This window comes from Anser cygnoides, chromosome 21 (genome assembly GCF_040182565.1).
Source record: "Anser cygnoides isolate HZ-2024a breed goose chromosome 21, Taihu_goose_T2T_genome, whole genome shotgun sequence".
NCBI classification, from domain to species: Eukaryota; Metazoa; Chordata; class Aves; order Anseriformes; family Anatidae; genus Anser; species Anser cygnoides.
This window is the reverse complement of record NC_089893.1, coordinates 8595798-8619487: the sequence shown is the minus strand read 5'-3', so window position 1 is coordinate 8619487 and position 23690 is coordinate 8595798. Positions and strand designations below refer to the sequence as shown.

Here is a 23690-nt window from a genome sequence, read left to right as displayed (position 1 = left end):
TGGTACTCCTGGGCTTGGCGCTGAATTTGCTTTCCCATGTAAAAGCCGCACTGTTCCTCCCCTGACCAGTTTTTCCATTAACACCTTACTCATTCCAGCACGGCATGCGGGCAGAGATACCAGCATGGGAGATTTTATTTTCTTTGCAGAGGGTAACAAAAATAATAATAAAAAAAAAACCACGGACAACTCCGGGTTATGTTTATTTCTGCTGAAGCTAAAGAGAAGCGAACCGAAGATAACGCACGTTTGCTTGCAAGGAGCCTAATTTTGGCCCTCTCTCCTGGGGATTGCAGGGTGGAAAATATTCTCTAACAAAAGGAGGTTTTGTGCAAACAGAGAGACCTAATGAGAAATGCTCTTTTCCTCTCCCCACGGAGTCTGCCAAGGGGCAGGGTGGGTGACCACAGGGAAAGAGAGCAACCTTCAGCTATGCTTACAGTCAAGTGGAGGGCACTGCTGACTGCTGGTAACTGAGGAGGTTATTTTAGGAAGAAATTTGGAAAAATATGCCTGAAAATACCCAAATCCATGCAGGGAAAAGTCGCCCATCTGCTGCCGTTTTTAAACCCTGAGCAGGCTGCGGTACATGAGTCACTCTCTCGGAAAGAGCTCACAAGCGAGGCATGTTAGCAGGAGGGACAGCAAGGTCACAGCCTGTCCCAGCATGACCCCACTCCAGCAGTCACACCACCACAGGTAATGCCAAACATCGAGGGGTTAACCACCGCTCTCAGCACCCACACCCCTGAGCGAGGATGGTGGGCAACTGGGGAAGACGGGAGAGATGGGAACTGGCCGGTTGGACATGGGCTCACCAACACCGTGACGCTATAGGTGAGCCTCGGGAAACCTTGAGCTCTTCGTGTTTCACATCCCCAGCTGCAAAGCGGAAAGAAACATCTGGTCTCACAAGGCGAGCGATGTGGCAGTGGCCATTTTGCACAGTTTGTTTGCGGAACACCAGCACAACAGAACCCAGACCTTGCCTAGCCTTTGGAGATGTAACAAGTAAGACAAGTCCCATGACTTACAGGCAACAGGAATTAGTCCTTGGGGTGAAGTTGGTTATTTCCTGGAAGCCCTTCTCAGTTACTCTCCAAATACTTCATAGATATTGCCCCTCTGGGAAATGTGTTAAGAACCCACCATAGAAGCTAAGGCTCAGATAACTTACGCAAGAAGTGACAAAGTCACCAGTAAAACAGAACATAGAACGGAGGTTTCTTGGTTCCCAGGGCTATGCCAACAGTGTTGAGACAAATAAATTGTCTTACTCTTTTTCATCCTTCTGGAGGAAAAGCTGCAATAGGTAGAAATATTCCCAGCATCTTTGTAAAAGCCCTTATCCACCTCACACCTTTTGCATCCTCATAACTGCAGCATCTAAGCACCCGCATGTGTCAGTGCTGTCAGGAAACGTGATCCCTACTTTACAGTTAGCAAAACTGCATCACCAAGTTCATCTGCGTGCCTTGGGGGATCTGCAGGAAGAGCAGGGCTGGGAGCAAACCCAGCCCTGATGCCTCAGTCGGTACCTGCAGCACATCGCGCTGCTGCGGGTTACAGCACAGACAAATGAAGGAGGGTTGCAGGAAGGCAGAGCTGTGTTACAAGCTCTGGCTTACAGCAAGTAGAAATCGGACTGACCACAACCCTTTGCTTTGTTTGGTTATACTGCTTGCTGTTGATATAAGCTCTCATTAAAAATCATGCAAAACGAGACGAACTGAACAGATACGGAGTCAAACAAAGAGCAGAAAAACAGCCTGTCATGCACAGAGCCTGGGAATAGCCATGTTTACCTTTTGCAAACCACAGGTAGCAGTAAAATTAGTAATCAGCAATTAACATCCATCTGTCAATGGTTTCCTGGAAGGCATAACTTTGTTTCCCCTCCCCTTCCTGTCACCAATACAGGCCCACTGACAAGCACGCAGGGTCAGCACGGCAGCACAAGGGATATTCCAGGAAGGCAATTAGCTCTGCACAGGAATGAGCTAGAGAAGGACCCAGATCTGCTGCTGCTCCTGCTCATGACTTGGTTAAAGGTCTTAAAGATCTTCACCCACTCTTTAGGAACCATCCTAGGTGGGAAAAGTGTTGCTTCTGCATCCTTCAGCCACACGCCATCAAAATCAACACCTAAAACAATGCATATGTCCCCTACCCAACTCAAATAAATAAATTAATGCCCTCAAATGCTTGCAGGTGGCTTCTGCCATTCCTTCCTGTGTGGGACACAGCCACTCAAGCTCAAAGCCATTACACTCATGAGACATAAAACAAAGAAAAGCCGCTTCCAATTGCAACTGGGAAATTAGGGTGGGATTTTGGTGATATTGTTGTACTTAGTTGCACTGGAGGAAGTAGTAAAATTCACAGCAGGAGCTGAACGATCTGAGGAAGAATGCCTTGGAAAATCCCACCATCGTTTCCAGGCAGGCAGAGCGTCCCTGCCTGCTGTGGATCCCGGCCAAGCGGCCGGCGTAAACACCCTTCCTCTTTCAACAAGTGCCAGGATTTGCACTGCCCATTGCTGGTTGGGATGCCCATTTGAAACCCTACTGGAAAGCTAGGCTTTCAAAGACGCTTTTATTGGGATTGCAGCCCAAGCTGAACACCTCATTGCACAGCCAGATTGTAAACCAAGCTCCTTGGAAAGGCCCAAGGTCAGAGTAGCCAGGACCACATAAGCTGTTCACCTTGGAGACCCCAGGACTCACCTTTCTGCAAGATCTCCAGATGCTCCCAAAGGATATCTCCCACAAAGTCAGGCGCTAGCTCCAGGAAGCACTCCTTGCCCAGGGCACAGAGGGCAGCACCATTCATGCAAAACTTCTGGAAATCCACTCCCTTCAGGCTGAACTCGTTCACTGCCCACATCACCCAGTCCCGCACGTGCGTCTCCGTCCACTGCTGGGGATCTGCACCAAAGGGTTGTAGAAAAGGTTCACTAACAAGCAAGCTCGAGCCATTTCTCCAGGAAAACAGGACACTAACAGTGCTACAGGTGGATAAGCACCTGCACAGCCTCATCCTATAGAGACCGAAAATCAATTGGCAAAAGGTCAATATGTGGTGGGGGAACACTGCACCTACAGCCAGGTTGGATCAGCCCTATCTGCAGACTTATTTCATACAAGGAATGAGCTTTGGATTTGTTTGGGACTTCTAATAATCCTGACACTTCTCTGACTCCTTTTTCCACCCACATCTTGCTTGGTTTCCCTGTTATCAGCCTCTTGTAAAGGGTCCCAGCTGCTTTTCCATACAGTGGACACGACTTGTAAATAGAAATCTCCCGAGTCTCAACAAAGTGGCAGGAGCAGTCTCGCAGCAGAGGTTATCTCACTCCGTTAGGACAGACAGGCACAGTCTGTCTGACGGGTACAGCTTGCAAGCGGTACTGAAAGGTTTGGACCCCGTGTCTGGATTTTTCCAGCTGATGCTGCCTATAAACGAGGCAATGCTGCACGGAGGGAACCAGTCAAAGGGGTGGCAGAGGTGGGGAAGGGCATCCTGGGGGGAGGACACGATCTCTGTGTCTACCACAGCTGCTCACCAGGAAGCCGTGTCTTACCTTTGGGGATTCCCAGCCGCTGCTGCTCTTTCGCAAAGCCGCTGAAGGTGGCTTTCAGTGCCTGAGACATCATTTCTTTGCTGCTGGGAGTTAACAAAGGCACATCTGCACATTCCATATCTGAAAAAAGCAGGAGAGAAAAACGGTCATAAGGATTGGGAAAGACAACAGAAGTCCTCACAGTACTCTGTCCTTTGGGTTGTCAAAAAGTGAGCAATCCATTCATTTTTTGCTCTTGAAGTTTTTCACACCCTCCAGCGCAAAATCTAAACCCTGAGAGTCCATTGGCAGACTTCTTACACACAGAAGAAAAAAGAATCGCGTGCTTAAAGGGCACAGACGAGCCCTGTCTGGTAAGCTGGGTTACACGGTGCATGTGGTCTCCCTGCGAGCCAACCACAAATGCGCTGCTGGAAATTTGACGGTGGTATCAAAGACCAGCACAGACAACAGCTTACCCAGCGTCGTCACCCCAGGTGGCTTCTGAAGTCTGGGAGGTGGCTGAGCAGTGCCAGGCACCAGCAAGGGTAAAGGGTCCCACACCAGAGTGAACAGGACAGCATGGAGACAAACATCCCCGAATTACCGCTCCGCTTCTGGGCATCCTGGCCCATAGGAAAGCAAGAGGAAAAAAGTAATTTTAAAGAATCAACAGGCGATCCTGGAAGAAGTAAGTTCACAGCAGGATGAGGCATGGTGAAGAACCGGCAGAAAACCCATTCAAGGAGGGAGGGAAAACAAAAGAGCTGGAAAATCCCACATTAGCACAGAGTTACATCATGCGAGGCCGTAGCACGGCGGATTCGGCGTGAGTCACCGAGCAGCGCGCAGCCGCCCCCATGGGAGACGCGGGGCCAAGCCAAGAGCCGGGCCTTGGAGTCAGTCCTGATGAGAAGCAAAGGTCTTCCTCTCTTTCTTTCCTTTCTCTAATTTACTTGGAAGGAGGTGGATGTTCGTAGCCAAAGAGTTTCATAAACAAAAGCAACTGTTTTTTTTTTTTAAAAAAATCTCCTCATTCTGAATAAAAGGTTTGGCTCTTTTTCATATATTTTAAGCATTCCTGAAAGCCATCATTTGCGGAGAAGGAAAGCCTCTTACATTCACCATCTCAAACAACTGGACTTTATCAGTCCCATTGTAAACCTTCCGCCTGAGGCTGGTTTAACTCTGTAGCCTACTGGAAATTTTTCAATGAAAACTGTTCTCAGCGGAAAAATGACAACACGCACAAGCTTTTTTGGCGTTTTCATCAACATCTGGACGCAAACATCAAAACTCATAGTACTCTCTGGTTTGTGGAAACCCTAGCCACTATCGCCCCGCGTCGATCGAAGCTCTGGTTTAGCAACCCCGTACGCCCGCAGAGCAGTGCTGGCTGCGAGCGGCGGCCCCGATGCGGGGAGAATCGGGGTGCAGCCGCCCAGCAGAGGGGTCCTGCTGTGCTCACGGGCAGCCAAACCTGCAGGTATCACCAAAACTCCACACAGCTGGGATTTTTCCCCAAAGGAGGACCTGGGGCTGTGTCAATAAGCGCCCGTGTTCGGGCCCGCAGCCCAGGGCTGACCACGCTGCAGAGCCACCCTAAATCACCACCCGGCCCTATTCCGCTGCTCAGCCCTACAGAGCCGCTTCCCTGCCTCCATCTCCGCACCTTCCACCTACTGGCCCCAAGTAAAAGATTTGCAAAATCAGCTCCCCTGTTTCCAGCTGCCCCTAACCTTACTCATCCCCTCACCCAATGACTCTTTGCTGAGGTAGCGCCAGTGAAATCCCCGACACCGAGCCTCTGGGGGCCCGATTCCTCCAACCAACCCCACCACATAAATCAAGGATCGCCTGCCACGGTGGAAGTATCAGGACCTTCAAAAGCAAATAATACATTCAAAGGCTATTTGGCAAATTGCACTTCATTATTTACTGGATTTGGCTGGAGAGGGCACGGAAAAATGAGCAGGCACCCTCCCTATCTCTGTTCTCCATCTGCTGCTTTGAGATAACACTGGGAGAAAGTGGTTCGGTGCCCCTTTCCCTTCATCCTCATGTTACATTTTAATGCTTTGCTTTCTGTGCTCTGTGGTTACAGGGACCACCCAGGAATTCGCTCCCCTCCGTGGCTGGTTAAACGGCAGTTCGCTGCTCCCAGGCGCTATGGGGAGATGAGTCAGAGTTAGGCTACGAAAACGTTTCTAACCCCATTTTACACTGAATCACCCACGAAGACCTGTGCAGAGATGACCTCCTTAGGCACACCACGACGGCAAGGGGGGGTGACGAGGCTTTCGGCCGTGCAAAAGTGTTGCTCCTATCTCTGCAGCACAAGAGTACCGACCGCTCACCGCTCCTGCCTTCTCCTGCAGGATCCGCGCGCTGGGGTTTGCACAGAGCCAGCGACTCAATTTTTCGGTAGCAGAGGATAGGGTTTCGGTTTAGTAAGGTGAATGCTGAGCTCTGCACAAACAAAATGTCAAAACAGGGAATACTTAAAAGCGATTCCCAGAGAGAGGTCACCGGAGAAGCAAACGCCCTATTTTCAAATTCAAAAAAAAAAGCCGAGTGCCAAAGGAGGTTTTCTGTTTAAACACCAAAACAAACCAAAATGTGCATTTCAAGGCTTCTCCTTCAAAACAAGTTGCGTTGGGAAAATTCAGAGTTGAAACATCATCTGCATTTTTTCCTGTTAGACCGCTAGTTGAAATTTCTTCAGAACACAAAACAGCCGAAAAGCCCCAAGCCTGCAAACGCTTGCAGAAGCCTAATTTTAGTCAGCAGTGTCCCACATCTATAGAAGAGCTCACATGTGTAAAATTAAATGGGTTTGTAAAGCTCTGCATACGTGTTTGTGGACAAGTCCTGGCTGCGTGATCGGGGCCGGGGGGGGCGGGGACAGGACAGTTTTTATCTCAGTTCTGCCTCCACTGGTTTTGAGATACTGAATTTACCTCGGTGGCATTTTCTTTGCTGATTCCTGCGTGCGCCAAGGTAACGAAGGGCTTTATAGGGCTTTATTCTGCTCTGCCCAGTGTGACTTTGCTGGGCGCAGGGAGCTGGCAGCAGGATCGAGCCCTGGTGCTGTCCTCCAGCGCCCACGGAGGAGCCGCTCGCCTGCAGCCTGCGGTGCGCAAAGGTCAGAGCCAAGCAGAATTTCAGCAACAAAAGCAAGGCCAGGCTTAGCTCCCCCGGTTTCAGCTTTCACTGTCATCTGAAACCCGTTTCCAAGATTTTAATCAAATCTTACACAAATAAAACGTCCCCTCTCGTGCACCTCCCGCTGCCCACAAAGCACGCACACACGCGTGCATGCGCACGGGCGCGGAGCATCGGCCAGCGCCGAGCCCAGCTGCTGCACCCAAGCCTGGCTGGGAAACGTCGGGTTTCAATCCGAAAAGCAAGCACAGCAGCGGGGGCCAGCTTTGCATCCCGGGCTAGGGTTGCTGCCTCGTTTTTACGACGCCCATTAAAGCCTCATCTACACGGCTCGCGCGTGCAGCGCGCTGCCTCGATGCCACGTCTCCCGCTGCTGCCGTTGTACCGACGGGGAACTGCATTTGATTTTCCTCCTGGGAGACCAGGCAGGGTATTCTGGTTTGAGTTTTAAACACTAACAGGAGTTGCAGGCGCTCTGGAAAATTATGTCACATCATCTCCAGCATGTGTAGAGCAGAGATAAGTAATTTGCCTTACACGGTGGGAAAGCAGGGAGGGACATCTATGCAAGTGGCTGCAGCTTTGCAAAGCGAGGAGGGGTCTGGGGGCTCAATTTAAGACCACGGAGGCTTCTCAAAACCAGCTCCCTGCTCTTCCTCCAGCTCCCTGACATCCCTGGGGACCAAACTTCAGAAGGGCAAAAGGATGCTAACAATCCTGCCACGGCCAAGAGCACCGCATCCCTACGTGGCTTTTGAGCTAAAGGCTTCCTACCCCAAACCCAGCGCCCCACTGTGCTGGCTGTTGGGCAGGCGGTCACGGAGCCTGTGAGAAAACCAGCCGGCAAACGGACAAAGAGGCCAAGATCACCGAGTTCATCTCCCAGCCAAATTCCTATCCTGCTCTCACCAGGCTCCGCATGTATAAACTATTCCTACACTTCTGATCTTTTTAAAGGGCTACGATTTACAAACTTTAGGGATTTTGACCTTAAAACACAAGCGACTCCGCTGCACGTCAAAACATTAGCATCTGATTGCATAAGCAAAATAAATGGCAGTAAAGAAAAAAAGTGGGAGGATGGGAGCAAAGTCATTTTTCTCCCGAATTTCCACTCGGAGTCAATGCCCCCTTTAAGCTCCCCGCAGCCACTCACTTTGTTTCCCATCAAAAGCCCCAGTGTGGCCTTGTCCAGTCCCCGCGATTTTACACAGTAGCCTGCGTGTAAATGGATGCCCAGCGGGTCAGAGCGGGGGCAGCTGACCCGGCAGCCCCCTCCTGCCCTTGCTCTGATGGATGGACACCCGGGTCAGGAACCCAGCACGCCGCTGTCGCAGGTAAAAGCCCGCTCCCTGCCCTGCCTCCTCTCCTGGGACATGGCAAATCCCACAGCCTGCTGGCATCGCCAGGATTTGGGGGGCACCTTGGAGACCTGAAGGCGGCACGGGGCAAGTGTGTGATAGCGTTGAACCAGGTGAAGTCAAGAAAATCAGCTCTCCAGGACCGTGCATCCAACAGCTGCTGATTTACTCCTGAATTCCTCGTAAGAGCTCAGTCCTTGAGCCCCGGCGTGTCTCCTGAGCAGGCCGAGATGCTCCTGTGAGCACCCAAAGCTCCGGGATGCTCCTACGAGCACCGTTTGGCTCTGCTGGAGGGCAACCAAAGGCCCTGGGGCAGCGAGGAGGCCGTGTCCCCCAGAAGCCTCATTCACAGCATCGTCCGCCTGGGCTAAGGGCTTCTGCCACCCCAGGGTCATCCCACCTCGAGGTGCCCATGGTTCTGCACAAGTCCCCACTTCTGGACGCCTGCGATGGAGTGAAATGAGTTTCTCAGAGGCCCAGCAAGGAGGGACGAGGATTTGCTCTCTTACCTTCTTCCCGCGTGCCTGCAGTGAGCCTGCGAGCACCCAGCTCCAGCCCTCTCCATCTCCAGCTCGCCCCAACCCACCACCCCGGAGCTCCTCTACCAGCCACCAGGAGCAAAACTAGGGCAGAGGTAGTGATGGGGGAGGCTGAAACACGGACAATTCCCAAAGTCTCCCAGCTGGCCGGGTTCAGCAGCTGAGAAGCCTTTCTCAGGAAGAGAGGAGGCTGGAGAGAGGGGGGCCGGGAGCTGAGACCCTTCCCACGCCCCCCGATGGAGCAGAGGCAGCTCGGGCACAGCAGCACCATCTCCCACCACCTCCCACCACCTCCCACCACCTCCCACCATCTCCCACCACCTCCCACCACCTCCCACCTCAGGTTTCCCCCCCCCAGGGCAAGGTTCGCCTTTCCCAGGTACCCGGCTCCGCAGCAGGGCAGGAGCGCCTGGGCGAATAACCCCAGCTGAGCCCCAGTTATTTAGGCAGGATTAGGCAAAAATTTGTCTGCACTTTTGAACTGTTTTCACAAGCGTAGCCTCTCACTCCCACGCAGGAAGCAGGAGCGGAGCCGGCCTGTTCCAATTAGGGCTCCTTGGACCGAAAGGGCAGTGAAACTCTGGGGGAGGAAAGGAAAACCGGGACAGAAAGCTGGAAAAAAAGGGAACAGAGGGAAAACCAGGGAACAAGGAGGGGTTGGGGAGGAAGGACATGCACAGGGAGATGTTGGGGACTGAGGGCAGGGAGGGGAGAGAGACTCGGTACCCCTTTCTGCAGCACCCTGCCAGAGACCAGCCCTCTTTATCTCTCCAAGGCACGGCACAACAGGGACTGACAGTTGCTATTTTAATTTAAAATAAATACATTTTTTTTAAAAAAAGAAAAATAAGTCATTTTTTTTCCCCCTTCAAGCAGTGAAAAATAAATACTCTGAGATGAAAGCCGGGCTTGAGGAGAAAAACAAGAGAGGAAACCGAAAGCCCGCACTGCTTAGCGCTGCAAAAAGCACAACAAAGCCAGCTTTCTTCCGGCATTCAGCAGCTTTCTTATGGAGATGCCGTGTGGCACGGGGGCCAGCTCTCCCACTACATAAAGGGCCTGGAAACTCGTCTTTCCTAAACGCAGATGAAAGCATTTCTCCCAAGTTTGCACTTGGAGCATCACAGCGAGCGGGGAATGGGGAAGGTTAAGAGGCGGGTGGGCCTGGCTGTCGGGTTGGGATGCTCTCGCTGTTCAGCCTCAGGCTTTGGGATAAATTGTGTAAATCTCGCACATCTTGGGATAGAAGATGCTCTCGCCCACAGAGTGATGGCCCCCAGACCAGCTCACCACCAGGGTGTTTCACCTCAAAGACCCTTGTTCTGAACAGGGCTGGCTTTAAAGCAAGGAAAGCGAGGAAAACGGGACACGGAGCAACCTAAAAAGGGTGTCGGGGTTTGTTCTGGCTCTGGTTTTGTGCAGCTGCCAAGGGAGCAGGCAGCAGCACCAGCTGGTGAAAGGATGCTTCACCCGCCATCCGAGTGCTATCACGCTCACCGGCAGACCCTGCTTCGCCCTCCAAGCCTGCCTGCTGCCCTTGTTAATGTTTTTTTTCCATTCCCTCAATCACAGCTTTATAATGTGGGTGTTGGACAGAGATCCTGGGAAAGCGGCATCCCCTGCAGTCACAGGGGCTCGCTCCTCCCCGGCTTTCATGGGGGAGAAGCACAAGAGAAACCCCTGGATCGAAGCGAAGCAAAACCACAGGGTTTGAGTCAACGCTCGCTGCAATTATGGGAAAGCTTCCCCCGCCTCAGCAGGCAGGACGGGACCTACGGCTCGTCTTCCCGCGGCAACCGGGAGCCGGGCTTCCCTCGATGCAGGGCGTCGCTCCATCCTCCCTGTCTCGGCTGCTGGAAGGAGCGCAGATGGCTAAGAGCAAGCACCGAGGAGATGCAGCCACCTCTGGGGTTAGCGAACGCGGCCATGGTTTAACGACACCCGTCAAAACTATGCAAAGCAGTCAGCGAAGGCAGCAGAAAGATTTTTCCACCGAGGTGAAGCAACGGCAGAGGTTAGGCCACGCTACGAGGCAGGCTGGTCGCAGCGGTTTAGCTGCAGCATCGCTGTGAACCCAGCGAGAGCCCCCCGCAAACAAACCCTCGTGAAGCAGCTTCGAAACGGCTCCTCCGGCTTTACATCTCAGACCAGCGTGATTAAAAACTCGCGCAAGCCTTTCCCGAACGCGCTGGCTGGCCTGACCGCAGAGCCCGGGTTTCATTCAACCCGTGCAAAGCCCACGCGTGTGCAGGCTGAACCCGCGGGTCAGCACCTTGCAGGTGGCCACGGCGGGAGGCTGCGAAGAGCTGCAGCCAGCAGAGCCAGCAAAAACCCTCTCCGTGTGCCCCAGCCACTCCTGCCCAGGCGTCCGAGCCTCTTCTTTTGGTGGTCAGGCACTTATCACCCTATACCCTCCTAATTTTCCTTGCAAACACCACATGAGCCAGGGCATCCCTCCAATTATGGGATTAGCATCTTGTTTTCGGGCTGCTTTGCCTTCACGCCCCCCCTTAGGAGAGCTGGGAGGACGCTCCCTGCCTCTCCCGGAGCTAGGGCTCTCCTACGAGATGTGCTTCCCCTGTGCTAATTCACTCTAATCCCCGCTAACCGCTTTGCTAAATAGCTCTAATCCTCATGCACAGGCACACGCACACTAATGGGAGCGCGGGGTGGGCTCGGCAAAGCCTGTAATGGACACCCAGCCCCGGCTGGAAGGAGGTCAAGTGTGAAGAGCGAGCCCAGGTCACGCCTGTGTCAGCCGCCCCGCATCGGCGCCCCGGCTCCGGGAGATGCTCCCCCACAAACCAGCAGCGAAAACCCAGCTTCTCACACCCCACGTCCCTGCAGCAAAGCTCGAATTGCTCAACAGGAATGGGGGGGGGGGGGGGGGGGGGAACAAAAAAACAACTCCCCAAACCGAGTGATTCTGACTGAGCAAACAACCAGATATGCGTTCGCTGCTTGGATCGGTGCCCGAGGTATTCAAACGGCTCACGCCTGGGCCCAGAGGCCTCTTGAAATTCCCTGCCCGCTGCTGGTTCGGCTGGAAGCCCTGCGAGGTTTAATGGCCCTTGAGGTTTGCGCAGCCGCAGGAGCACGGCCTGAGCCCGTCCTAAGGCAAACCCACGCCTGGGCTCCGGCGCTGCGAGGAGGAGACAGCGGTGCAGGTCTGTGCTCAGCGCTTCCCACCGTCCGCCAGAGCCTCCTTTCTTCCCAACCAGGTGAAAAACAGGCCTCGTGCTGTTCTCACCTCGGGCCTCAGGCTGGCAATGCCACCTCGGGCACCTCTGCTGAAGCGACACGACCGGAGGGCTCATCCCTGGCGCCCGAGGCACCCCAGCACCGTGGCGCAGATTTGGTTGGGACCGCACGAGCACGCCCAGGTGCTATCGGGGCACTGCTGTAATCGCACCCGAGCAGTTCAGATCGCACAGCCCCCTGTCCAAACGAGCCCTGCGTCTCTCCTCCAGACACCAATCTCTCCCGGACCCGCGGGCAGGATGGACATGCAGTGGGCATTCGGCTCCATCGCCTCCAGCCTCTCGCTCCGCTCTGCCCCGGGGAGGCACCGCGCTGCCGAACCGCACGTGGCAGCCTCCCGAAAAGGGAGAGCAGCGATGTCGCAAGCCGGGGCTGAGGTTAATCAGCAGGACGTTGTGTGAGGAAGATGCTGTCAGGATAGGAAGTGTGAAAAGGGAAGGCTGAGATCTCTTGGCAGGGCTGTCCCCTCGCAGCAGGGATGCGAGCCAAGGGACTTTCGGTCACGTTTCGGCCTTCCACCACCCCACAGACAGATCCCAACCCCCAAGTCTGCTCAGACACACCTGGACGACGTGCGTGCCAACACGCTTTGTTAGCAGCTACACACAACCTCACAGCCCGAGAGGGTTTCGCTGCATATGCGTGGTCACAAGAAATGACTTTGTGCCCAGAATGAAAAATGGAGCAGTCGTTTTTGCTGTCCAGCACCATGACACGACACGCTCACAGTGCAGACGGACTCCACGGATATCCCTGCTACTGGGAGTCCACTGCCAGACTGGTCCTGAAAGGGATCCCCAATTCTCCTGGCCTCAGAACGGGATTAGACATGAAAGGAGGGGCTTGGCCGAGCGTCTGCTTTTCCTTCCCCTCCGATCCGTCCCAAGGAATTCCCCAACCTTCACTTGATTTCCAGCCCAGGTCCTGCGTAAACGGATCTCTGTGTCTCGGCATCAGCCCTTGCCCCAGGCTGCATCGGTGCCACGTCACGCCCGACACGTGGCTCCCACATGGCATGGCACGGGCTGAAGCGCCCTCGGGCCAAGATGAGGTTCGAGCCCCGGAGTATCTCCCTCCACATCAAAGCTGCTCTCCTCCACTCGCCAGCTCTCCTCCGTACACCGCGGCGTGGCCGAGCTGAAGGGCAGGACCTGCTGCAGACAGCACGGTGCTGGTGTCCGCGCAAGCAAAACACAGGCAGACCTCGAGGGGAAGGTGCCTACAGATACTCCTACGGCATTCCTCGTGCCCAGGACACGTCCCCGTGATGCAGGAAGCACGAAGCCAGCCAGCCAGAAGCGACCGAGCCGCCGGCGAGGAGGGAAGGCTCGGCAGCTCTGGGTCACCTCCCGAGCACGCACGCTGCCCCGGGGCAGCAGGCTACGGGGGCGAAGCTTGCCACATCGCTCTGCAGCTGCAGATTCCTGCCGCCCGGCCCGCCCCACCTCCGCAGCCTCCCCGGCCAACCCTTTGCTCCGGGGCAGCGCCAGGCAGACGCAGAGCCAAGCCTGCGATAAACCGCTGCCGATTGCTCAACGGGACAGCGCAAGTTGCAGCGTATCACATCCCCATGGATTGCACCGGGACCGCCGCTGCCTTACCCGGAGAAAGCCCTTCTTCAGTTATTAGGCCTGGGATAGCATCTTTTCCTCCCCGTGCAGCAGGGTTTTGGCTCAGCCCAGGAAGCACGGGCAGCACCCGTGGACGAGGAGCCCGGTCACACCACGACCACCGGGTCCCCATCCCGCTGCGTCACCTTGGCCCTCTCCGCCCGGGGACCTGTCACGGGGCACGAGGACTCCAGGTCTGCCCTCCCGTATCAGGCCGAGCCGTCCGGCTTTGCAGTTACAAAAGGAGAAGAGGAGAGATTAGAGTATTTAGCTTGGAAATCAAATAATTGCACAGGCTTTGGCAAACAGATCGGGGTTGGGAGGTCGGAGCGCGGCTGGCAAATCTCAGCACTGTTTGCTCTGACTAAATAATATTGGACCAAGGATAATCAATCACTTTAATCCACAAAATTATTTATAACTCTTTAGAACAAACAGTCAGCTCTGCTGGCTGCTGCCAAGAGATCGCAGGTAGCGTAACAATCCGTATACCTCCAACTCCCCTGCTCTGTACGTGAATTTACTTCTCTGCATCACTGGATTTGCTGCCGATGAAGGCTTGCACTTGCCGGTACCCTGAGCTCTCCACTCTGGAGGTATCCTCCCTCTCTTTCAGTGGCTCACAAATACACACAACAGCCCCCCGCAGCTGAAATCAAAACCGAAGTAGCTTGCGATATTCATTGCACGGCCCACGCATCTCCCCTGCGCTAGCTGCATCCCTCAGAGCAGCAGCATTTAACAGGAGGGGAGAAAGCAACCCAACAGAAGGGGCCGGGGATCCTCAAAGCAAAGGAGCTCTTCTCTTTGCTTTGGTGGCTGGACAAAAAGAACCTCACCTCCTGGGCTCCCCCAGCACCACGAGCACCAGGCCCCCCCAGGGCCGTGACTCCACTACTGCCACCCCACAGCTGCGAGCGGTCCTGAGCCCCGAAGGACACCTCCACGGGCACCACGAGCACCACAGCAGCAGCCAGCTCCACGCCATCCTGTCCCATCCCACGGACAAGAATCGCGTGTGCGGCTCAAACATTTCAAAAACAGCTAAAACATTTCCACGTAGCAGCCGGGAGACGGGCAGGCTCCAACAGACCAGCCCAGCAGCCGAAAAACGGGAAGGGTTTTTCTGGCTGGGCTGAAAGCCGGGCAAGCGAAAGTATTGCTGCGGGAAGGCGCACGGGGACCGGCTGCAGTTGGCCTCGGGGCAGCGAGGGGACAAGGGACAAGGCCACGCCGGGACGCCGCCTGCCAGCCGGGCACTGCTTCGCCTCCCTGTCCCCGCTGCTGGGGAACACGGTGCCTCTGCGGGGCCAAGGGCAGCGCCGGGCCGGCTGGCACACGGCCCGCTCCCATCCCCAGCTGTGCAGAGCTCCCTGAAGTCCGCAGAAAGAGACCGAATTCTCCTCTCCACCCACCTCGGAGAGCTGAAGCATCCCCTGGAGGGGACCCTGCGTTGGTGTCAGCCACAGAGGGGACCAAGGGTGCAGGAAATCACCTTGGTTTAAGGCGGGGAGCACGAATCCGGCCCCACTTTCTTTTCTCCACACTTCAGTATTTCCATGTAAGTTAAGAGGAGACTGAACCAAGCTCAGCTCCTGCAGTGGTGGAGGCCAGAAACAGCCCTGGGATTAACCTGGGCCGCAGAGCTCTCCGGCCCGCGCTGGACAGTCCTCGGGAACACTGGTGCCAGGCAGACCTCATCTCACAACGCCCCAGGAACAGTTCTAGTTCTCCTTCTGGTTTTATCGTTTTGAAGCAGACAAAGGGGATTTTCCCAAGCACATAGGTGGCTGAAGAGCCCCGGAAATAAACCTCCTCCATCCCTCTCCCCAGCCATGTTTCAGGCACCAGGTAGACAGAAGCACAGCCCTCCCAAAAACCAGGGCTTTGCCCCGTTCAGGCTGCCCCGTGCAACCTGCAGGCTCTCGAGCAGCCCCACAAAGGAGAGCAGGGGTCTTCCCAAATGACCCCAGGAAGGTCTTCTCTTCCAGCTCCGACTTCTAGGAAACTTCCCACCGGGACAGGGACCAGAGCAGCGACTGGGCCAGACGAGGGAGGTGGGAGTGAGCGGGGGAAGGCAGCCAAAGGCAGGCTGGGCTGCCCCATCGGCTTTAGTCATCCCCGTCCCGGTGCCAAGGGCTGTCCAGGACGGGGATTATTTCACCTACTGGCCTCGGCCTGGACCGCCGGGGGCTGGCAGGGACAAACTGGGGGGCTGGAGGTGCTCCGACCTGCCCAGAGGAAGCCCCGAGTTTGGAAACCTCAGCACGGGCTGCGGAGAAGAGGGGGGAGAGGCTGAGATGCTCGCAGCCTTGCATCCACCCCGCGCAGAGCATCCGGAAGCTATTAAGGAATTACAGCCTCGCTGGCCCCGAGCCTTCCCCGGCAGAAGTGCCTGGGAGCAGATGGTGAAAGGGCTGATTGAATTCGGCTGCTCGGGCCAAGAGGCTATTAGGAGGAGACGCAAATGGAGAAGGGGGTGGGGGCGTCATTCGGCTACTCAGGAGCAGGGAGCTGGTGTCAGGAACTCCGGGAATCCTCCGAAACAAGCCCCGGGATGCTGCAGCAGGGACTGGGCTGGGTGGCTCGTGGGAGCAAACATCCCCGCTGCCCTCAGCCCTGCTCAGGGGCTGGGGCAAAACCAGTAAGGGTACGGGGAGCAGGAGCCACGGGCTGGTTCCTGCCTGCAGGCACCTCCAAAGACAGCACGGGACGCCGGCACAGTCCCTGAGGTCGCAGCCTCCCGAGCCTCGAGGCAGGGTGAGGAGGAGGACGAGGCACCCGGAGCTGTCGGCTCTGCAGCCCTGCCCACCCACGGGGCCAGCAAAATGCAGGCTTGCAAAGGTCCTTGCTTACCGACCTGGTCTCATCCCAGCCCGTCCCCAGAGGCAGTGGGAAGGCACTGGGCACGCGAGCAGACCTCCCAAAGCGCCTTTCGGAAGGGGATGGGACTCAAGGGACTCTCGATGGGGAGGAGGTGGGGGGAAATGGCCAGGGTGAGAGAGACGTGTAGTATCAAAAGAAAAAGAAAAAAAAAGTCTAAGAAGCATAAATATGGTTCATAAGTCGCCCGGAAGGTAAGGCTGGTGCCTGGAAGGCAGCTAGCAAACACTGATGGAAGAACCAAAATCGCCTGGAGGCGAAGGAAGGGTTTTTAAATCCCTGGGAAGTGGGGGAAGTAAAAGGATGAATGACCCAAAAAGCAACACAAAGCCCGGCTCTGGGCTCCCTGCCCTGGCAAGCCAGCTCCACGTTCCCGCACCCCTGTGCCCGGAGGGGGGCAGGCACCGGCTGCAGGGCCCCGCCGTCTCCGAGCCCCCCTCTCCTTTCCGAGGAGCGGCTCCCACCAAGTCCCCCGGGCTGCCCTGGCTCGCCACCCCGGCTCCCCGAGGTTGGGCAATTGCGAGCCTCGTCAGGGCTCTGACGAAGGCGTGGCCATGGAGCACTCCGTGACCGTAAGGGGATCTTTTCGGAGCAATCTTTTCCGAGACAAGTCATGAGATTGTTTCTTTGCCTGGAATTCGCTCCCGCGGCTCCCATCGGCCCCGGACTGCTGAGTCAAGAGACCGCCGGGCTGTGCCCTCCAGATGAGTAAATAAATTGCCACGGGGAGCGGCGGGGCGGCAGCGGGATGAAAGGAGGGAGGGGACGGCTGCGATGACTCCCCGGCCCCGTGCACGCATTCGGCGGGGACACGGCCGGGCTTGGCCGCGGGCTGCGCGGGGAATTAGTCACCGGGTTAGCGAGCGCAGCTACAGGCGCTGGCGCGCAGCTGTTTAAAGGCACACTATCCCTCCCCTTTGCTTTTCTTCTTTTTCTTCTTTTTCTTCCAATTTCCCTTTCTATTTTTTTTTTTTTAGGCTATCCAGAAGCCTAACTCTGGCTTTCAATGGCCGCTTGGCGCCGGCAGCCCAAGCACACTCAAAGCACGCCTGCAGATGCCAAGGGGCGCGGGCTCGGTGCTGGCGCAGCCCTGGCACCAGCCGCCCCCGCCAGCCCCGTCCCTCCGAGCCCCGTTGACGTAACCCGCTCCTCCGCTGGTTGCGCCGGGTCACTCTATAGGATCCATATGGCAGCGGCTGCTCGGGGTTCAGCCGTTTGAACGCAGGAACATGCAAGAGTCATCCAGCTCGAAGGCAAAACACACGCACGGCCGGGGCCTTTCAAGTCGCGAGCTTTAGAGCCAGCTCCAAATCTGGAGCCGCTTAAAGGGATGGAAAACAGCGCCAGTGACTAAGTACCCTGCTGGGCCACGGCTACCGTGACAGCCCCGAAACCCCACTGCTGACGTTGGAAATCGAAACTTTCCCAGCACGGCGGCACGAGGCGCGCGCGGCTTCGCGGCGGCACCGCGCTTCCCAGAACCGGGGACGGGACCGCGACGGCGAGCCCGGATCTCATCGCGTCCCTTCACGGGCAGGGCTGCGAGAAATGCCGCTGCATCTGCCTGACGAGGATGGAGCAGACGAGTTTTTCCCCCGCTTCGGCTCCAAAGCTGGGGTAATCACATTTACCGACCCCACCGAGCTGTTCGGAGGGACGCGGGGTCGGGTAATGTGCCTTGAGCGGTTTAAAAGAGAAAGCACTTGGCACTGCGCTGGAAAACCGCTTCTAACAATGATGTGTAAAAAAAGCCTGAGCTTCACGTGTTCCACTACAGCTTTTTTTAATTTTTTTCAGTGGAAAAAGCCAGGAGTGCTCAGCTTTTGCAAGTTGTTTCTTATGACGGTTCAGGTTTCGGTAAACAACTTCTCAAAACTAAAAGGTAAAAGAAAAAAAAAAAAACGCCTTGCTGCTCTACAGCTTCCAGAACATTGACCAAAACAGAGCGGTTTTGCACAAACACATGCAGACACCTATGAAAAAAAAAAAAAAAGAAAAAAAAACTTTCATGTGGGTCAAAAAGCCACATTTTGATTACTGTGATAGATGGTGCTAACAGGAAAAGAAAAGAAAGCAACACAAAACAAACCCCAAAGCACTTCCCAGTGTCCGGCTCCAGTTTCTGGGGCAGCTTTCCCTTAGTCAGCACTTTTCATCCAGAGACCTCCCTCCAGAGGCAGCATCCTCACCTCCGGCAGCTCAAATCCCAGCCCGCTGCCACCAAGAGGACACACAGCCCTCATCCTGCTGCACGGGACTCTTGCTTCCCAGGGGGAACCAGAAAACCTGCACATGGAAAGCAGGGGGAGACCGGGGGCACGCAGCAGGCGATGTCCCCATGCCCTTGCTGCAGCGTAATGGTGGCACTGTGCCTCAGTTTCCCCTAAAAATAGGTCTTTGAGCCTTTCTCCTTGCCATCTTTTGGTGTCAGATGACGGAATCGGTTCCCCTGAGGTTTTGGGGCTGAGCACCCCACACATGAACACACGGCAAAGCCCCACTGCCTTGTTCCTCTTGCAGCCATCTGAAGAATGCCCTGGAACCACGTCAAATATTTTAAATGAGATGGGGGGAGAGGGGGCACCGGGAGGGGAGGGAGCAGGGAGCCGCTCGGCTTTTGACTCAGTGTCTGGCTTCTTTCATCAAACCCACATTCCTAATCATGCCATCACCCTCCGGGAAAGTGCGACAACATACATAATCCATGTGGAGCCAATTTAAAATCCCCTCCATGTAAGAAAACGCGTTTCATTCATTAACAAGCTCGGAATGCTTAGCTGGGGCGAGGAGCTGGCCTGCAGCTCCGCAGCCAGCCCAGCACGAGGGAGGCGTTCCCACACCGCTCTGGGGCAGGGCCACATCCCACAGGGGACCAGTCCCCTGCTACAAACCCACCCAGGGTGCAGGGCTCGGCGCACCGCAGACACTTGTCGCGGCCTGAATCGTGCCGTGTGTGCGTGCACCGAGCGCCTGAGATGGATGGAGGGCTCTGTAAGGCCAGGAGAAGTCGAACACCTGGGGCAGGGGATGGCAGGGGATGGCTGCCACGTCTCATTTGGGCTGCGCAGCTGACTTGTTCCTGCAGAGAAGCTGCTGCCCTGCTACGTCGAGCATCTCAGGCAAAAGGTGCGGCCTCTCGATCTGTAATTAAGCTGGAGGTGTTTCAGAGGGCATCGTGGAGGCTCCCAACATCCAGTGAGTGCAGTTTGCTAACGCAGCACACAGCGAGCATGGGTCAAAACTGGAGACTCCAACAACCCGCGATGCAGCTCCACGTGCACAGGAGGTCTCCAAAATCCTCTAAAGACCCACAACAGTGGTCTCCCAGAGAGAACCACAGAAACAAGGGGATTTTCCTTTCTAGGAAGGAAAGCTGCTATCTATTCCTTGAGTTTGCAAACGACTGGGCTCTAGGAGGGTACTTTTCAGGCCAGGAACATTGCTCCACAGGACCCAGATGCAGGAGTGCACAGCAGAGCACCCCGGTGGCTTCTTGCAGATATACAGCAAAGCCGGCGTGCAGTGCATGGAGCAGGGCGCTGAACAGAGGGTGCCGGGCATCGCCCGTGATTTGAAACGCGCCCCAGAGCTGTGCAAGATCAGCGAGATCGGGGAGGTGATGGGGAAAAATGTACCGTGCAAACATGGCCCTGCACAGGCAGACGTCGTCGCAGTGACTTGATGCCATTCATGTCACCGAGACCAAACCAAACCTCATATAATTGCCGTCTGAGTGGCAAAAAGAAAAAAAAAAAAAACAACACCAAAGATGTGCAGTTTCACCTCACAGTTCAGAAAGAGGCGAGCAACGGTGAGCAGCCCTGGGTTTGCTCCCCAGCTAAATAAGCCAGAAGTTACTGAGCCACCCACCACAAGAGAACAGAATAACTCTGAGCACCTCCGAACGCAAGCACCGCGAGTTTTGCTGCCCTCTGAACACTCGCAGCCTTGCAGAAGCTCAGGTTTTGCGTGCAAACTTTTGCAGTCTCTTAATGTTACAGGCTTTCAGACCCAGCAGTTCTCTACGGTCTAGATATGAAGGCTGAGCCCTTTAACCAAATTACTAACTGAAACCACCCTGATTTGTATTTTTTTTTTCATTTTTATTTTTTCGCCATCTCTCTGGACCAGACATTGAACTACGGATCGCCTCTGGACAGGAGTCACTCCCTTATTCAAGGAGATATTCAGGCAGATAAGGCAGATTTGCACATTTTCACATAATTACCACCAGAGCCTGCAGCAGTCGTGGGCACAAACCCTGCAACCTGGGGCAGTCTGGACGGGCAGCTGAATGGAGCACAACTACGGACTGAGTGCCCGGAGACACAGAGCGGTACCGAAGCCAGCCTGCGAGGCTCCCCTTGGCATCCCAGCCCGCGGGAGAGCTGCTATCTCCGGAGCCATCTCACGATTTTGTCGTCAGGAAGAGCAAAAGTAAATTCCACAGAAACCCGGCACAGCCGCTGCGGCCCAAACGAAGCCTCTTTAGGACTCTAGTGCCCCCCCCGCCCCCCCAGATTCCACCGCACCTGGGAAAAATGTAGAAGCTTGTAGGAGAATCAATAAATATTTATTGTTTAACCAGCAGTATTTTGACTGGGGATGTAAGCATGGCCCGATGCCAGTGAAACCAGAGCCTTCTTGGCCAGCACTGCAAACAAATTTTTTTTTCTGTATCTAGTTGGGAGATTATAAACTACACAACGAGGGAAAAAAAAAAAAGAAAAAAAAAGAAACAAGGCAGTGAGCAGCTTAGTCACGGAAGAGGAACAAAAGAGCTGCGATGCATAACTATGTCGCGGGTTAAAAAAAAAAAAAAAAGGGACGCAGGCCCAATTTTGGGCTGCCAGACAGCTGCAGAGTTTGTATCAGCTACAGATTTGTCCCACTGGCTTCTGCAGCGCTGAGGCTTTACGCTGGATCAGAGCATATATCCCTGGCTTCAGCGGAGCGAGGCCGATTTGGACAAGCTGCAAACTGGCCTGTAACTCACGGCCGACAAGTGAATCTGGGGAAGACGGATTTCGGTCGGTCCCCGCCGCTCCTGTCGGGGGTCCCCAGCTTCACGGTGCCACGGACGGCCACAGCCCCTGCCCCCAGGGGAACGTGCATCTCCAAGCAAAGCTGATCGTCCCCCCCGGCTTCGCTTCAGTCGGTGCCCTGGCACCGCCCTACCGAGCCCGGGTCTTCCCCTGAGCAAAAGGCATAAGCCTGTAGGATGCCAGCAGCTCGGTCCTTTCAGTTCATCCCGGGGACAGCAGGGATGCTTGCTCTCCTCAATCTCTCCTAAATGAGGTTTGCTCACCTTCAGGCAGCTCACGCGCCCACGCGAGCACCAGCTGACGGTGCGGAGAGGAAAAGGTTCTCATTAATTGTCTGGGACAAATCCACGGGGATTTGTTCCTTTCTTCCCCCAAATCCCGACCGAGGTACTACGACTGAAGGCAGGCACTCAGTGTGACAGCCCTGCATGCTTGCAGCCCTACACCAGATTCAGACAAGTCTGCTCTGACCCACACCCACCTCCTCCCTGAGAGGTAGCACCTGAGGTGCGTCTGAGTGGCCGAGGCACGCCTGCTCGCACCACAACGGCACAGGAGAAGGACACCAAGCCGCCTTCCGTCCCACCTCCAGCACCAGGCTGTCACCTCCAGGCCTAACCGCAGCAACCCCTTCGGGGTTTGGGGTAGCGGGACGGCAGGCAGCCTGCCCCTCAGCTCCCTTCGGAGAGCTCGCTCCTGCACGGGACTGTGCTAGCCCTTCTTTTCATAAGGCTTATCAAAGCATAGCACGCCGTAATTACATGGCGGATTAGAGGCCGCTTCGTGTAACTACACTGTAATTGCACAGTTGTTACATGCTTTGGGGAGGACACGGTGAAAAAGAGGAAGGAATGGGGCTTTGCTCCTCTTCCTTGCAAACATCCCTGCTCCCTGCACCGGAGCTAAGAGCGCCGCAGCCGGGGACGCACTTCAGGCCGCGGATCCCTGCAGGATGAAGGGTGAAGGAAAGGTGCACAGGGCATCATCAGCTGCCCCCTTTCCAGCTCTTTTCACAGCTTTGTTCCTTAAGTAGTCGCAAGTTGGCACTAAAAAGGCTGGCGAAAGACAGACGCAGACAGTCTCCTCCCTCCTGGGAAACTGTTCCCCCATCCTAGCTGGATACCACAGCGATGGGCGTTTTGTAAGTGCATAGGAAGGTAATTGCTCTTTTTCAGCTCAAGTTCTCACCTCCTCCACCGGCAATCAGCATCGAAAATACCACAGGAGCCAGAGGCCCTCAATTTGTTAGAGTCTCCCTCTTGGCGGCTGAGGATTCATGCCCACACCGAACAACCCACAGCCAAAGAGGAGCTCTCACCTTTGCTGTCAACGCAGACGCAAAAACCTTCAGAAAGATGCCGGATAAAATTCTGTGCTGCCCTGAAATCTCTTCACCCTTCAGCGTTTCCTTTCCCCGGGCTTTGCTGGGTTTCCAGGCAAACCCTGGTGCGGTTTGCGTGCACGCAGCCCGTCCCAGGGAGCGCAGGCAAACGCTCCTCCAGCACCAGTACCGCAGAGGAGAGGCCAGAGGATAACTTGAAGCAGAGAGAGAGGCAACTGCTGTTTGTTGTTTTTTTTTTTTGGTGCAGGGTTTCACCCTGCATGCAAGAATGTGGCCGTGCAAGCCACCAGGACCAGGGAACAGGGAAACTGAGTCAGGCAGAAATAGGAACAGTCCCTTGGAGGGGTGGCTGCTGACCCTGTTCTGTGCACGCACGGACTGGGGAGCAGAGGTGCGTGTGGGGACACGGGCTCTCCAGGCCGCCATCCTAAGACGTGTGATGAAGACACATTCGGGCTTGTAGAGCACTTGGCCATCTCCCTGCAGCAAGGCGCAGCGCAGGGGGGCAGACGCTTGACAGAACATTTGCATTAAATACGAACTCCCTCTTTTGTGCACGCTAAAAGTGAAAGCAAAGGCCAAGAAGAAGAGATTGACCTGGCTCCGGGAGGCTGCGTGATGCAGCAGGTCCTCCACCCAAACACACGCTGCGCAGAGCCCGTCCACTTCCCTGCACCCTGCAGCAGCGGGAACCTTGCTGCAGCCCTGAACCGACCACGTCCCAAACCCCAAAGAGAGGGAAGGGCTCCTGCCAGATAAAAACACACCCCTGGGATGCCACCCACGCACGGGCGAACGGAAACAACGCGCCTGCGTCCCGGCTGTCCTCGGGGTCCGCATGGGAAGCGCCAAGAGGGATGGACGGGGTCCTGCCGCCTCCCGGAGCCGGGATTTCGAGGCAGACCGAGTCCTGGTTCCACGG

The 23690-nt window shown here is 55.5% G+C and overlaps 1 protein-coding gene across 3 annotated transcripts in view; it reads right to left on the bottom strand.

The window, feature by feature from the left end:
* ETS1 (ETS proto-oncogene 1, transcription factor) overlaps positions 1-23690 on the bottom strand; it is a 77414-nt gene that overhangs the window by 21250 nt on the left and 32474 nt on the right. For all 3 annotated transcript variants that reach the window (XM_048063358.2, XM_048063359.2, XM_048063361.2), the window contains 2 exons: positions 3584-3703; positions 2727-2927 (listed from right to left, as the gene is read on the bottom strand). In XM_048063358.2, the coding sequence (XP_047919315.1) occupies positions 2727-2927; positions 3584-3703 (321 nt within the window). The remainder of the gene's footprint in view (positions 1-2726; positions 2928-3583; positions 3704-23690) is intronic.